We start from the raw sequence: 16,482 nt of genomic DNA on the forward strand, positions 1-16,482 counted from the left end.
TTTTTTAGTAGAGACGGGATTTCGCTGTGTTAGCGGTCTGTGGTGGGATTAAACAAGGCCTTTATTTCATGCCTCCTTCCTGGTAAAAAGACATACATATTGTCAGGAGACTTAGAAAGCATGTTTAGCATCGAGTTTGTCCTAGAGCCCAACTCAGTCAATTGATAAAGTCCCTATGGTTAGTAACTTTAACTATCAAGTTTATGAATTGAGACTTATAAATAAAAATTTAATTTTTTTACTTTGTTGATTTTGAAATAAAAATGACCAAAATTATAAATAAAAAAATACTGACAACTCTAGTAATGAGCGCCACTGCCCTGCAGGAACCAGGGTTCCTTAGAGAGAGGCCTGATCCCAAGTCTGAGACCAGAAATGGATAATGTGAGCTGGGACATCCTGTTCTGTAAAGAAAATACCAAAAACTAAGATGACAAGGTCAAAAGGACAAAGGGGCCAAACTGAAGGGTATCCCACTCTCCCAAAATGGAATAATCTAAGCATCAGTTAGAAGACTGCAAAGGATTGAGGCACGACAAATACACAGACATTCCCGAGTTCATAAACATCCTAGAACAAACACAAAGCTGACTACACCACCCAACCCTTTATTCTAAAAATTGATACAAGGAAGGAATTTTTTTTCTGAATAAACTTTTATTTCAGGGTATGCAAATAGTTAACAGGAGAAATTCCTTCGTTATAGAAGACTACAAGCTAATAAAAGTAGAAGAATGATAGAATTAGGAAATGATTTTGTTTTGCTTCCTTTTGTTTCATTTTGCAGCACCTAGTCAAATAATGGATCTTGGCAATAAATGTCAGGTAAGAGGCTGTGGGGACCACACAGTGGAGGGATCAAGCTGACAACACAGGAACTCACACATAAATCTTAATGACCATCACTAACATGAAATGATAGCACGATGCTGTGGAAATCCACAGCACCCCCTCTGAAGCATCATTCCCAAGGCATTCAAGCCAAACTGAAGCAAGTCTCTAGATCTGCCCTTTGGTTTAATAGGAAATACAGCAGATAGATAGAGAAACAAATTAGACAACACCAAATCAGCAGTGTGGGACATTCTACAGGGCAATTGATCTAATTTCGTCATTAACCGAATGACATGAAAACTCGGTGAGAAAGAGTGGCAGTTAGAGACGTAAGAGACTTCAGCGGTAGAATCTCTAAAAGTCATTTGTGGACTTTGGATCCTGATTTAAAAACATCAACAGTTTAAAAATATTTTTGAGATAGTACAGGAAACTTAGAATATAGACTAGACATTAAATGATGACGGAATAATTATTAATTTTGTTATTTGTAACAATGGCTGAATGGTTAGATTAAAAAAAGAAAAAAAAATGCTTATCAGTTATATGTGAATACTGAAGTATTTAGGCTAAAATAATATGATAGCTTGGATTTCTCTAGAAACATTCCAGTGGGAAAAAAAAGAAAAAGAAAAAGTTAAAGAATAGATGAAACATGATTGGAAAATTATGGTAATTTTTCATGCTGAATAGAGGGACTTGCGAACTTATTATACTTTTTTTTTTTTAGAGATGGAGTTTTGCTCTGTCACTCATGGAGAGCAGTGGCATGATCATAGCTCCTGGCCTCAAGTAATCCTCCTGCCATGGCCTCGCAAAGCAGTGGGAATACAACATGAGCCACTGAGCCAGCTTTTTTTTCAATTCTTACACTTTTCTTTCAATTCCTATGTGTGTTGAAAATTTCCTATAATACAAGCAAAAACAGCAGGGTTATTAAAAGAGATTGTTTCTTGTAAACATTAGAACCCAAAATATCAGCTCCACCCACACACTGTGCGCACTCTGTATGGGAGACTGTGGGAGTGGGAGGGAGATGTTGGCTTTTTCTGGGGTGGGATTACAAGTACTGGATGAAGGCAAAATTTCTTCTGATGGAGCCCAACAGGGGGAGAACATCAACATAAAGTCAGGTTTCCTGACTCGTGCAGCACGGGAGAGTGCACACCACAGGAGCCAAGAGACATCGAGTCAAACACAGGACTAGACAGAGTAGGTAAAATTTAATGAAGCTGAGCTGGAGAGACTCAAGCACAGCAAGTTTGTGTGCCAAAGAGTTAACAGTAACCCTGGCCTAAGAAGCCGATTCAGGTCCCTCAAAGGGAAGACAAATGTGGAACGTTGTGTGCAAAATTCCCACGTCTAGAGCTCTGCAACTGAGGGGGATATTGAAGCTACTTCTCCATTGGTCAGATTGGCCCATGTGGCTCAGCTCATATAGACAACAGTTAGATGTTCCAGTTTATTGAACTGATTTCAAACAACCAGAGCTTTAGAGAACAAAGTTTCTTAGCACTACGTCCTTGATGATATTAACAAAGGCAGTTGTCAAAGGCTCACAGTGGTACAATACAGCCACGACAATGGCGTCCCCAGACCCTGCTCTCTTCCTTCTAAAACTCAGCTTACAAAGCACTGTGAGGCTCTCTCTCACTGCCCAGGCGGGCATGAGGTCTCTGTGTTCCCAGAGCCTTGCCTGTGTGTTGGGGTGCCAGAGTCCTCACCACTCCCATCGCCTGCTCACTAACCCGTTAATCTTACCTGCTTCAAGCGCCGCCAGGGCAGGGGCTTTCTCCTACTTGGCGCTGGAAGTCCTGATCGGCAAGTTAGTCATGTTTCTTCTTATAGACCATGCCTTATATGAACCCTCACCGCAAGCTGTACAATAAAGTTTAACTGAGAATGAATGAACACATGTGTACCAGTAACAATAATCGCACCCAATGCTCACTGAGTATTTACTGTTTTCCAGGAACTGGGCTAAACAGCTTACAAGATGTGTCTCATTTCACTCTCTACACGAAGTATTTAGACTCCAAATGGAGCTGGGTACATTCCCAGTTTCAGAGATCTCAGCCCTAAGGGGATAATTGGCCTGGTTCCTCAGAGCCAAGACCCCTCTCTGGATTTGCACACATATTCTAGTAGGTATACCTTTTTTTTCTTTTTTTTTTTTTAAGAAGGAATTGACTGCTTCCTTGTTTTCCCAGAATTCTATCAAATTGATGAACTTTTCTCCTTCCTGTATTTTCTACCGCCTAACAAATATTTAGCAAGTGTCCACATGTACCCAAGTGAAGCACATTCCTTACATAGAGGAAGGTAAGGAAAGGTAGAGAAAACTGTCTGTATTGTTCAGGCAGAACTGTTACCACACTCTTCCCCAGCTCCTGCCTGCCTGCCATCTACACACACACTCACAACACACATTCAGAGAGGATCCACTCTCTCCCACAGAGATCCTCTCGTTTCAACTGCGGCAGCCTAAAGTCCTGAACTTTGCTGCCCCCTATTGATAGGCCCAAAGAATATCACTGTTGCTGCAAGGGTTGTGCTAGCAAGTAAAATAATTTTTTTTCACTCATTTTTCTTGTTTTGCTTTACTTTTGAAAACAAATATAGCAAGGTTATGCAATTATTAAAAGTATTATCAAATATATAGTTGCAAGAGCTATCATCTTGAATACGTAATTGCAACTGATACATTCACATCACTTTTGCTTGTACAGGTATAGACATAGAAATTAATTCATCAGCCTGAGAATTCAGTTTAGCTTTATGATTTGACAAACTCTGATAATTCAGACTTAGCTTTATGATTTGACAAAGCTTGTCAAATTCGCTCGTTAGTGAAACCAGCAACCTTATATTTCTCTATTAGCCTAAATTATTTTCATGTACTTCAGGATTAAAATTTGAACAGAGCCAGAGGCAGGTCTAGCTTCCCTCCCTGGGCCAATCCTGTATGCTTTACACTGGATGTTCCAGCCATGACAACTGCGTCCCCAGACCCTGCTCTCTTCCTTCTAAAACTCAGCTTACAAATCACTGTGAGGCTCTCTCTCACTGCCCAGGCGGGCATGAGGTCTCTGTGTTCCCAGAGCCTTGCCTGTGTGTTGGAGTGCCAGAGTCCTCACCACTCCAATCGCCTGCTCACTAACCCGTTAATCTCACCTGCTTCAAGCCCCGCCAGGGCAGGGGCTTTTTCCTACTTGGCCCTGGACCTGGAGCACTGAGTGGCCCCAGCATGATCAGAGCTGTGAGTGTCTGTTGAATGCGTACGTGAAGACGGTAGGGGAGAGCCAAATGAGACAGGCTCAGCTGAGGCTGCAAGCGAAAACTGCAGGAAGAGCATCTGATTCTGATGAGTAAAGAGGGAAAAGCTTGCAATGGATGAGATGGACTTACATCAACAGCACACGTGAAGAATGCTCGGGCTGTATTTTTCTTCAAAGCATTTATAACAGACCGTCATTACCTCTTCGTGTGGCTCTTTAATTGGTTAAGTCCCTCTCTGCTCCTTAAGCTGTATGCTGTTAACCTCACACCACATTTCTGGGTTGAGTTTCGCACCAAGAATTAGCTAAGTCATAAGGAGAGGTGTATAGCACAGTGAGGGTGGACCAGAGGCCAAGGAGGGAACCTGAGTTCACAAAAGGCAGAAAAAGACACAGGACTGGATATTAGCTGCAAGGGGGTGTGAAAGGGGTTTCTGAGGCCTGATGTGGTCTGGAACAGATCTTAGGCTCAGTGTCAGGAATGCCTGTTTTAAGTCATCTAAGAGCTGAGAAAAAGTGTAAATCAGCTAATTACCCCGATTTCAGAGAGATGTGAGAATCCTTCCAAGCTGGGTCCCAAATGACCGGCAAGGTCAAAATCTACCGTGCCTATCTCCCGCTCAATCTCCATTTGCTTCCATTGTCTCTCTTTATAATTGAAGACAAAAAGTGATCTTAGCTCATCCAGTTTCCATTTCCTATTCTAAAGATAAGTAAAGTGAAGTAAAAAGCACGATGGGGTGGACATTCAGACTAATGCTAGCTAACTCGCACTGTGTGCTTACTCTGTGCAAGGCACTTTTCTAAGTGCTTTATATAATTATCATTTCAACCTGTTACAGGTTCAATTGTGTCCCCCCTCCCTCCTTCAAAAAAGACATATCGTAGTCCTGACCCAGTCTGTGAGAATGTGACCTTATTTGGACATAGGGACCTTAGAGATTCAATCAAGACAAGGTCATTAGAGTAAGCCTTCATCCAACATGGCTGGCATCCCTGTAAGAGGGAAATCTGGACACAGTCAAACCAGGAGAACACCATGTGAAGACAGAGACACACGCATATTAATGGCCACGAGAAGACACAGGGCCACACAGACACAAAGGGAAGATGGCATGTGAAGATGGAAGCAGGTAAGTTACGCTGCCACAAACTAATGACTGTCTGTCACCACCAGAAGCTAGAAGCAGCAAGAAAGGATCTCCCCTAGAGGTTTCATGGGGAGCATAGCCTGCTGACACCTTGATTTTGGATTTTCAGCCTCCAGCAATGTGACAGTAAATCTCTGTTGTTTTAAGTCACCCAGTTTGTACTTTGCTGCAGCAGCCAAAGGGACTAAGACAGAAATCCCATTATAATGTAAGAGTAGCTCTTAGGAAACCAAAGCTTGAGGTCACAGTTAGTTAGAACTCAAATCCAAGCTGTAGGAATCCTGAACCTAAATTTTTAGCCACTACATTTTATTGCTTCTTAGGGACAGATTCAAATCTGACATTCATCACTAATGATGAATGAAATATCAGGTAGAACATTCATCCTGAGCTAGCCTACTTCTCTGTAAAATAGGAACAATACCTAAATCAGAAGGCATGTGAGATCCACACAAGCATCATGCTAACATGCTCAGCATGGGCTCAGCACAGTCAGTGAACGATACACAGCAGCTGTCCTGGTCCAAGGTCACAGCACTACTTGGTGGTGAAGTCTGAGTGTCCAACCCCAAAGCTCTGCTACTCCAGTTGGCCCTCTTGTCCTCTTCTCCCTTGAAACTGTAACCTGTGATGAGGCAATGAAGGATCTGCAATGAACTAATGATGATTTAATTCATTCTTGATATACAATTTAGAAGATCCTCCCTCCAAACACCTCCCCCAAAAACCTACCTAAATTGCTTTTCCATTTCTCTAAATGTTTATTTAAAAAAAGTTCCCATACTAATACATCTTATTTTTTTTTTTTTTTTTTTTTTTTTTTTTTTTTTTATTTTTTTTGAGACGGAGTCTCGCTCTGTCCCCCAGGCTGGAGTGCAGTGGCCGGATCTCAGCTCACTGCAAGCTCCGCCTCCCGGGTTCACGCCATTCTCCGGCCTCAGCCTCCCGGGTAGCTGGGACTACAGGCGCCCGCCACCTCGCCCGGCTAGTTTTTTGTATTTCTTAATAGAGACGGGGTTTCACCGTGTTAGCCAGGATGGTCTCGATCTCCTGACCTCGTGATCCGCCCGTCTCGGCCTCCCAAAGTGCTGGGATTACAGGCTTGAGCCACCGCGCCCGGCCTAATACATCTTATTAACTAAAGGATTGTTTCTGCCTAATTCTATGTTTACATCCAAAGCACTATACTCTATTTCTCATTGCTCCTTTTCCTTACAGTACATCTCACTTCCACTCACAGAATAGAGATAAAATTTCTTCCTTACATCTGTTAGAAAACAAAAGGTCTCTAAAGAGCAAAATACTTTCATTTAGGAGATAACTATGACAAAATACTTAAAAATAACATTTATTCATTGAATTCCTTTACTGCACATGATCATTTGTTTGATGTATAAAAAGTATCTGTGACACTAGTATTAAATTAAAATTAATTTTACATTTTACCACAATAAATGTATATATAGTGTAAGGAAAACTATAGATGCTTCCAGATCACCAGTCTAGAACATATTCTGCGAAGTGGCTAATTCACACTGTATTCTTCTTTTAATACTGAGTTCCATAAAAATGCAAGTTCTTTCATTGTTTGGGTTCTGAAGCCAGTATTCGTTCTTGTCACCAATGAACAGTGTTTTGAGAAAACAGTTTTCTTTGTAAATATTCCACCAATTCACGTCTTGAATTTAGCATCCCAATCTCATAATAGGGGATCTATAAAGGTAGAAAAGTAAAACTGGTCAAGATCCTTCAAAATCTGAGGTTCCTCTGGCTGTTGGTTACCTTGTTTGTTTCTTACACGCTTCCCCACAGCAGAATGTAAGCTCCTGAAAGGCAAATATCCCAACTAGCGTCTTCATCTTGTATCCCCAGTGTCTAGAACAGCGCCTGGCACTGAGAAGGGGCTTGGTAAATATTGGATGAATTAATATGTAAATAAGAATCAGACATGATCTCTTGTTCTCCAGGAGCTCACACCTTGGGTGGCAAGTTAAATTACACAATAAATATAAAAAACAAGCTGTAGGTTGGTGATCTAGTGCTGAGAGGGAGTGGGCATTTCATTAGATGAGGGTGGGGATGCCGACAAACTGCTGGAAGGTAGGTATTCAGAGAGCTGGAAGACGCAGCAGGGACAAAGAGGGAATGAAGAGAGACAGCAGGAGGCTCAGCGAAGGAGAGAGCCTGCTCAGCTGGGAGCAGAGGGGCCAGGTAGTAATCACGTGCCAGGAGCCTGGCTGCAGGCCAGCCATGGAGGGTCTTGAATGTTAAGATGTAGAGAAGTTTTTACTTTATTCTGTAAGCAGTAAAGAAACAATGAAGGCTTCTGAGTACACACTGGCATGATTAGTTTTAGGAATATTCAGCTGGGGATGTGCAAGATGGAGAAAAAAGTCAGCAGATATGAAACCACAGTGCTGCCTAGTATAGACAGCTTAGAGAATTAGGGCAGCTCTCCTTCTCATGCACTGCTGAGCCCTCACATAAGACATTCTTACATTAACTACGGTGAAAATACTTAAAAGGTCTTAAATATCAAGTGTTGGTGAAGCTCCTTATTTTAATGGATTATCTTGTCCACTTTTATTTATTAAATCAAGGAGAAATTAAAACAGAACATATATTCCAACAATTGAGTAAGTCTAACAGCAGAGTTAAGCAGAGCTTATAATGAAGATAGGCAGGCCCCACTTTTGAAAAATCAAAGCTCTGAAAATTCTGTATTTCAAAATATAAGTCAAGAGATTTAAGCCAAATTACCAACATTGGGATTTAAACTAGACATAAGATCGGTGGTCCACTGACTGGGCTGGCAGACCAGTGAGCACTGTAAAAGTAAATTAAAATGGAGCCTGTGCCTGAAAAATCCCTGAGCAGACCAAGCTAGTTAGGCCTTGAAAATAACCTTAACTTTGTTTAAAAGTGCAAATGTTAAGCAAAATTTAACTTGGGCTATTTCTTGTAAAAGCTTCTACTGGAGAAAAACAGAACTTAAGCTCAACCAGTCAGAAGCATCTCACAAACTAATAATTATATAACTAGGAACCTTCCACAGAATAGTTCAAACAAGGCAGCAAGAACATATAACTGTAACCAGTCAAGTAGATTCTTTGTGTACTTGCATTCTTCCTATAAAAGCCTCCCTCTTGTGTTCCCAAGTCATTTTGGGTTTTGCGCTGTCCAATTCAATAACTGCTGTTTGATCAAATTCTTTAAAATTTTACTGTGCCTCAGATTACTTTTTAACAGTAACCTGGAAAAAAAATTCGAATTAGGATTTGCTTTTGGGAAACAAAAAAAATAGGTGAAACTCTACCTGAACAACTTGATAACCAAGTAAGCGTAGGTGTCTTTGTTTAATAGCTTCTTGTCCCAGTAAGTGTTTGCTATTGGAACAAAATCTTTTTGGACCATCAATACACAGTGCTATCCTGAAAAATAAAAAAGGAGAAAAAAACTTAATTTTTAAAATAATCTGAAATATTTATTATATATTTTAGTTGCCAAAGTTTATTTGGGATTTGGCTATTACTATGTGCCAATATTATTTTCAAATGAATCATGAATTTGATCTTATGAATATTAACGCTTATAAAATATTACAAAGAATTTCCCAACATAGTATTCTGAAATGTAGTATTTTAATTTCCAGAATCATATCTATTTCTTTCACCTTCTTGAGAAAAAGATACCACTGCTTATTAGCCTCAGCAAGTCTTATAATGCAAAAACCACAATATTTTTCTGTACCTTTCATGGATATCTTCATTAACTGTGAACGGCAATACAAATCCTTCTTCATCTAATTTAATTTCAACATCTGGTAAGAGAAGAAAGGAAAAATTCCTCGTGTGATACCCTCACAAACACTATCTTCCTGTATTCATTCCTTTGCTCTGCTTTGATTCCTTCCATATTGCACTGATCAATTGGACTGAAGGCTGCAAAGTAATGACCACAACCAGACAATGGTGAGAATTTTAATTCAATTGGCTTTATGATCAATCAAGTCAGCCTTAAATTAAGAAAGCTCAATAACACTAAACCACAGAATGGGTTCTGAAGTTATCTGGGGTATGACAAGAACCACGCATGCTTTCTCTTTCCCCTTATAACAGGTGGCAGAGATCCTTCAATCCAGACTGAAGAAAACCCTTGAGTTAAGCCGTTAGACATCTATGCAACTCATAACTTCCATCATTCCAACTTGCAGCGCCTCCATGATAAGTAAAGAAAGCATGCTGCACCCAGACACCTGGTCTGCGAGCACAGAAGGCTTCGCTGTCCTTCCCCTCTGGTAAACTGCAGTTCCTTTCGTAAAGAGAAGAGAAGTGACCATCTGGAGCCTATGAACTGCTGTCCTTTATGAGAAGGCTTTCTTCTCCTCATCAAGTTAGAAGAACTGTAAGGACAGAGGACTTGGAGTCTCTAGTCAGTGCCACCCAGGAGAAATCTCTGTGCTGTGGAAATCGTTATAAAGGCGCTGTCCAATTTGGCAGCCATGAGCCACATGTGGCTACCGAGCACTTGGAATGTGACTGAGGAACTGAATTTTCTTAAACGTTTAATAACTTAAATTTAAACAGCCACATGGTCTAGTGGCTACTATATTTGGACAGCGCAAGCCTAGGTTATAGTAGTAGCTAACAATTAGTGAGCATTTCCTATGTTCCAGGTACTATTTTATTTAGTGCTTACAGAAGTGTTTGAGGTCACTATTACTATCATTTTACAGAGGAAGAAGCAAGCAGAAAAAGGTTAAATACTCTGCCCAGGACATACGTGGCTAATATGTGTGACTTAAACCCAGACAGTCTTGACGCAACAGCTCTGCTGCTAACCACCTGTTTCAACTTGCCTTCAGGGAAGGGACCATTCCATTTTGCATTTCCAGAGACCTTCTATTACTTTTAAGTCCCATGTATCTCCAAAGTCGAACAGGATGCTTAGGTTTAAAACAACAAAACTCCTTATACTACTTACCTACTGTATAACAATAGGGTGTCAACACTTTTGGAGCAAAATATAATCTTGCTCCTAAAAGGTCAATCAGCCCAATCTTCACAGATTTATAAAGCTGAGAATCCATAGGGGTCTCCAGGGAACAGCATGGGGTAACAAATGACTTCACTTGATATTTGCGAAGGAGTTTTGGACCCTAAAAAATCGTAAGCGCAAACATGAGAAAGAAAAATAAGATATAAAAACTGAGAATAAATTGAAGGTTACCTAGGTACAAAAGTTTGATATAACACTACTTTATAGGCATGATACTTTTCCAGGAATTGGGACAGGCATCTCTTTCAAAATGACAATGCAAACGTCTATTGTTATAATACAAGTCTAATAGTTCAAAATGTCTTTTATATGTGTTTTTACAGTAGTCACTGGTTACTATAAACAGAAAGAAAAGTAAAGAAGGAAGGTAAAAAAGAGTGAGGAGGGAGTGAGAAGAAACATAATAATGCTAACAGCTCAAGAAACATTTTTAGAACTAAGAATTGTCCCAAGGGTCTTAAGTACACACAACTCAAGTTTTCAACACAGGTTTAATTTCTCTAATCTGAAAATCCAAAATCCAAAATGCTCCAAAATCTGAAACCTTTTGAGCACACACAGGCTGCTTAAAGAAGATGCTCATGAAGCATTGTGGATTTCAAATTTTTGAATTAGGGATGCTGAACTGGTAAATATAATGAGAATACTTTAAAATGTGAAAAAAATCTGAAAGCTGAGACACTTCTGGTCTGGAGCATTTTGGATAAGGGATACTCAGTCTGTAATGGAAAATGTGACATAAGTGACATTCCAAATTAGGAAGAAAAGGATAGCAATATAATAAACGATGATGGAAAAATGGTTATTTATTTGGAAAATAACTAAACTTCTGTCATCCATTACACACTCTAATAAATTCCAAGTGGTACAACATGCTGACTATAGTTAATAAGAATGATTGTATGCTTGCAAATGGCTGAGAGTACTTTTTTTTTTCTTTTTTTTGGAGACAGAGTTTCACTCGTGTTGCCCAGGTTGGAGTACAATGACGTGACCTCGGCTCACTGCAACCTCCGCCTCCTGGGTTCCAGCGATTCTCCTGCCTCAGCCTCCAGAGTAGCTGGGACTACAGTCGTGTGCCACCACGCCTGGCTAATTTTCCGTATTTTTAGTAAGACACGGTTTCACCATGTTAGCAAGGGCTGGTCTCGAACTCCTGACCTCAGGTCATCCAACCGCCTTGGCCTCCAAAAGTGCTGTGATTACAGGCATGAGACAGTGTGCCCGGCAAGAGTACATTTTAAATATTCTCACCACAAAATAAAATGATAGGTATGGAGGTAATACGCACGTTAATTGGTTTGATTTAGCCATTTGACAATGTATACATATTTCAAAACAACACAAACACAATAAGTATATACAACTTTTACTTGTTAATTAGAATACATATGCAAATAAATAAAAATTCAGTTTTGCTTTTAGATCAAAGATCTGAATAAAATTTAAAAGATATTATTTTTTAAAATGTTGTAAAATATTCATGCTCTTAAGTTAGACAGGAAACGCGAAAGTCATAAAAGACAGATTCGACTACAGAACATTTAAAAATACATCATAAGTAATATTAAAAAGTAATGAAAGAGTACAAATCAGGGGAAAATATGTACAACATTCACAATAGTTAGTATCTGTTTTACAATGAGTCCTTAAAGACAAACCATCCAACAGAAATAAATTAAGGTGTAGAAAGCAATTCAAAAGAAATGTAAATGGCCAACACATATTTGAAAATATGCTAAACTTCATTAATGCTCATTAATATGCAACTTAAATATATATGATGCCCTCTTTCATGCAGTTGAGTAACACAAATTAAAAAGACTACTAACACACTGCAATAGAAGTGCAGGAGACATGGCCATCTTCATTCATTGCCGGGGAAATGTGACATCTGTAACTATTAGGGAAAAAAATTCTGCCATTGTCCATCAAAAATTAATCCAGTGATCACATTTTTAGGAATCTAGTTTATATATGAAAAAAACCAAAAAGGCTCTAGTATGACAGGATTTGCAAGAATGTTTATTATAGCATTCTTGATAGAGACAAAAGTTGCAAAAATCCTCCAAGTGCATCGATAGTAGAATAGTAGAATAAACACCATGAAATATCATGTCTTTCTAAAAAGAAGCATGTGATCTGTATGCACTGGCCTCAAGGGATGGCCATGATATACTGGGCATAAAAGCAAAGTATACTTTGATTAGTCAGTCTCATTCCTTGAAAAGAGAAAAAAACCAGACAGCATTTATGTATCTGTATACATCTGGGCACAGAAACTGCTTTTAATACTATTCCTTTAGAAATGGTAAGAGATTGGGATTAACTGTTACTTATCTTTATATAACTTAGTACCGTCTAAGCTGTTTTTAAAAAGGGGTATTTTTCCATTCTTATTACCTTATTTCAAAAATCAGATACTCTAAGATTCAGAGTCAAGTAGAGAGAAGCAGAGAGAGAATGTTAGAGTCTGGTGCACTATTTCTGATTCTACATAAGGAATGTGATAGATAATAGGATAAATCTTTATAGGTCTTTATGGGAAGAGCAAACTCTAGGTAAAGTAAACTCTATTAGATAAAAGTAAAATTTCTGGCTTGGCTTAACAATGTACTGTACTTGCAAATAATTTAGGTATTTGTGCAGTCCAGACATTCACACTTTGATAACAAACAGCGATGGGAAACCTAGTAGTAAACCTAGTAGTAAAACCCTGTAAAACCTTCAGAGAGAATGGAGAAATACTGTAACTCACATGCCTGCAGCACTTGATAAAACCTCCTAAGAAATCTTACACAGCAGGAAATTGTTCCTTCAAGAGCAAGAACACGAAAATGGGGTCAATTTATCAAAGAAAAGCCTATCTGGTGGCAACTAACTCCAAGTAAATGAAATTCTGCTTTTTCAGGAGGTTATTGAGACAGATCAAAAGCAAAGGAACTTAATAGGAAACTACCTATAGGGAAATAAAGCCACATACAGTTCATGCTTTTACCTTATAGAAAGGGCATTCTAGGACTGAGGTTAAGAAAAGTTGGGTCAGTCGTGCCCGACTCAATCTGTCCAAACGAGATTCTTCACCTAAAACAGAAAGCATCCCAGTCACAGTTACATCTGAACTGAGGTACGTATGAAAGAACATCATGAACATTCAACATCAATTTACACACTCCAGACAGAAGTATTGTACTTTTAAATGACACTATGAAATGAACTTGTTAGAATTAATTCTGCCCTCCTCTTGCCACCAATGAAATTGGCTTCCAAGAACCCAGCTCCTAGCTACCGAGTACAATTAAAAGAAAGAAAATATGTTCACAGAATTAGTGGAAATTTCCTTTAACTATGGAATTCCGGAAATATGTGAGTGGCCTTGAATCGAGATGAACAATGCCATCCTCTCAAAAAAAAAAAAAAGATACAGTTGCTCACTCATCAGAAGTTCTAACATGTTAATGTGGCTATTTCCACTACCATCACCATATCGCCTAAGAATGCTGCAATTTCTCAGATAAGGCAAAAGTCAGTTTATCTGAGACAGCTTTCCTCCCTTTATACGAGTTCCTAGCATGCTTTAACTCTGTGTTTATGCCAGCATCTGTCAACTTCAGGTCTCATCTTCAGATCACTATGGAAGAAAAACTAAAGGCAACACACTGCCTTTATATGTGACTTGAAACCACTGCCAATTCAAAGGTTAACTTTTTCCAACTGTCAGAATTTATAACCAACTCACCTTGCAGCCGTTGAAGGAAAAAAGGGTTGAATATTTTTGACATAAAGTTGACTGGATGGCATTCATTCAGTGAACATGAATGAAGAAGTTTCAATAATGTTTCAGGTGGAAAATAATCGAAATGAGTGAATAGCACATTTTCCAGCTTTCTAAATAAAGCAGAGGCATTTGGTGGCAAATAATTGAGTTTCCCAAATGGTTCCATTAATGCAGAAATCTGACTAGGTGAAAATTTTTCTGATTGGCAAACAAAAGTGTCTGCCACTGCATTGAGGATGGGTTTTGAAAGAATCCGTTTTCTACCGCAGTACTCCATGACTCCGCAGACAACTTCAGGATGCAACGTGAGGCACACCGCAGCTACACGATTCTCTAGGGCTTTTGTAAAAAATCTGTCATGGTACCCAAAATACATGAACGCCTCCAAGACTCTCCTAAGCTCCTCGTTAGTGAAATGTGGGACATGCCTCACGACATATCTGCCCAATTTTATAATCAGAGGAAATGCTTGACTTTGATCAAGAACCACCAGGGCAGTGAGCATTTGGCTAATCAATTTAGGACTCAGGTTGGAAACTATTGAAAGGGAAAAGTTGTTTATCTTATTTAAAAATGTTTGGTGTTCATCCACTTTTTCAGCACATGCCTGCAAGATTCTATAAAGGGCCACAATATCCTCTGGGGTAAATGTTTCCAATTTTTCACCTTGCAGTTGATTTATAATCAGTTCTAGTGTCACGCAACCCGAACTGTGCAGTCTAATCAGACTCTCCCCAAGAATACAAAGATTGCGAACTTCCAGGCCACCTTTTTTGAGACGATTTTGGCATTCTGCCACCAGGTTCAGTAACAGGCTACTTTGAGGATCCACATGCAACAGAATCAGAGCTTGCAAAGCAGTCACCAAAGTAGTGTTTGACAGCTGTGAGGGTTCCTTTTCCAACTGAAAGCATAAAGCTTGAAAGATGCTATTCTCCAGTATTTCTTTTGGCAACCCTTGATCACCATCCTTTTTTTCCACTTCACAAATTCGTTGTAAAGCTCCTGCTGCCATAGTGTCAGGCAGGGTTTCCATCGTGCTTATAAAACTTAGCACTTCTTCTGATGAAGTCAAGTTGCTCAGTCTCTTGTAAAACGTCTGACTCTCCCCATTTTTAACATTTTGTTCAAGCCTGACCCAGTCAGATATTTGAGAGAATACTGGCCCACTGAGTGGATGAAGGTCATTTCCATTTTTCGAATTAAACTTTTTACAATGGGCATGATGGAACCTGATCCTGAAAGGCTCAGGTTGTCGTGAACAGAACCAAGGGCACAGACGCTCCTTGACTACCTTGTGAACATGATTTAGAGGTTGACTTTTCAAAGCAGCTCCATGCATCCGAAAATCAGATAAACGATAAAGGTTCTTCCTCAAGGTGATTAATGCCATGCCATCAGATTCTCAATTTGATAACTAAATTAAAACATTTAAAAAGACAAGGTTAAATACATTGAGAACATGACTGACCCAACATCAATGTTGAAACTACAAACGAGTACCAGGAAAAAAAAAAAAAAAGGATGAATAACATATAAACACCAGAGGAGCAAGGTCTCTGCATCCTAGAATTAGAAAAGTGGCTGACATCCAACAATAACAATCGTTACTACTTGCTAAACACTTTCTATTAACTTACACAGATTAAGTACCTTTACCATCATTTTACATGAGGTAGAAGTTGAAGAGCAAAGTTACTTTGCCCAGTTTATGCAGGTGGTTAAGTGGCAGAGCTAAGGTTCAAACTCAGGCAATGTAGCTCTTAAGGGTGGCCCTTAAATGTTGGTTGAAGGAAGAAATTGCATTTGAATAGAAATCAAACAAAGAATAGGTAAAGTGGATGAAATTACGCGAGATCAGAGCAAGGCAAGAGTAAAAACGCGCTGGAAAGGCCCTAAGCTGTTGGTTTCCCCTTGGTGTCAGGAGACAGGGTTGAGGGAAAGGGTCTACGTCGGCAATGGAAACAAAGTAGGAAAAGAAAAAGCACAACATAGATCAATGAAGGGAGAAAGTGTGGCGGCCAGTCCAGATCTAAAGACACCGCGGGAGGATTTGGGAACACGAGTGTGCAGGACAGACAGGCGTGATGCCCCGGGGCGCGTCTTCCTAGGAATGAAAGGGACCCGCGGGCCGAGCACCCCCAAAACTCGGCGCCCCGGGGACCTGCGCTGAGACACGGGCAGGGCGGCGCAGCCTGAGGAGAAAGCCGATAAGGTCTGTGACACCCAGCCGGAGAGTCCGCGTGGACACCTACCGCCCTCCGCCCGCCAATCACTCCGGGTGGCCGCGGAAGCGCCTGGGCGTCGTGGGCCTCCGTAGTAAACGCGGGGCGGGGCGGGGCGGGGCGGGAGCACGACTCACAGCCGCGCAATGTGATTGGCC

General features: G+C 40.0%; 1 protein-coding gene across 2 annotated transcripts; it reads right to left on the reverse strand.

Moving 5' to 3' along the window:
• Positions 1 to 6,595: 6,595 nt before the first annotated feature.
• FASTKD3 (FAST kinase domains 3) lies at positions 6,596 to 16,413 on the reverse strand. Of its 2 annotated transcripts, XM_025388129.1 has the most exons (7): positions 16,355 to 16,413; positions 14,061 to 15,516; positions 13,320 to 13,405; positions 10,247 to 10,421; positions 9,014 to 9,083; positions 8,580 to 8,694; positions 6,596 to 6,976 (listed from the first exon to the last, which is right to left on the reverse strand). In XM_025388129.1, the coding sequence occupies exons 2-7, from the start codon at positions 15,490 to 15,492 to the stop codon at positions 6,881 to 6,883; spliced, it is 1,974 nt and encodes a 657-aa protein (XP_025243914.1). In that variant the 5' UTR covers positions 15,493 to 15,516; positions 16,355 to 16,413; the 3' UTR covers positions 6,596 to 6,880. The 2 variants fall into 2 exon arrangements, 1 of the variants encoding a protein (XP_025243914.1); XR_003119844.1 differs by lacking the exon at positions 16,355 to 16,413 and having other exon boundaries at positions 6,598 to 6,976; positions 9,014 to 9,204; positions 14,061 to 15,579.
• Between the last annotated feature and the right edge of the window lie 69 nt (positions 16,414 to 16,482).

This window comes from Theropithecus gelada, chromosome 6 (genome assembly GCF_003255815.1).
Source record: "Theropithecus gelada isolate Dixy chromosome 6, Tgel_1.0, whole genome shotgun sequence".
Taxonomy (NCBI): Eukaryota; Metazoa; Chordata; class Mammalia; order Primates; family Cercopithecidae; genus Theropithecus; species Theropithecus gelada.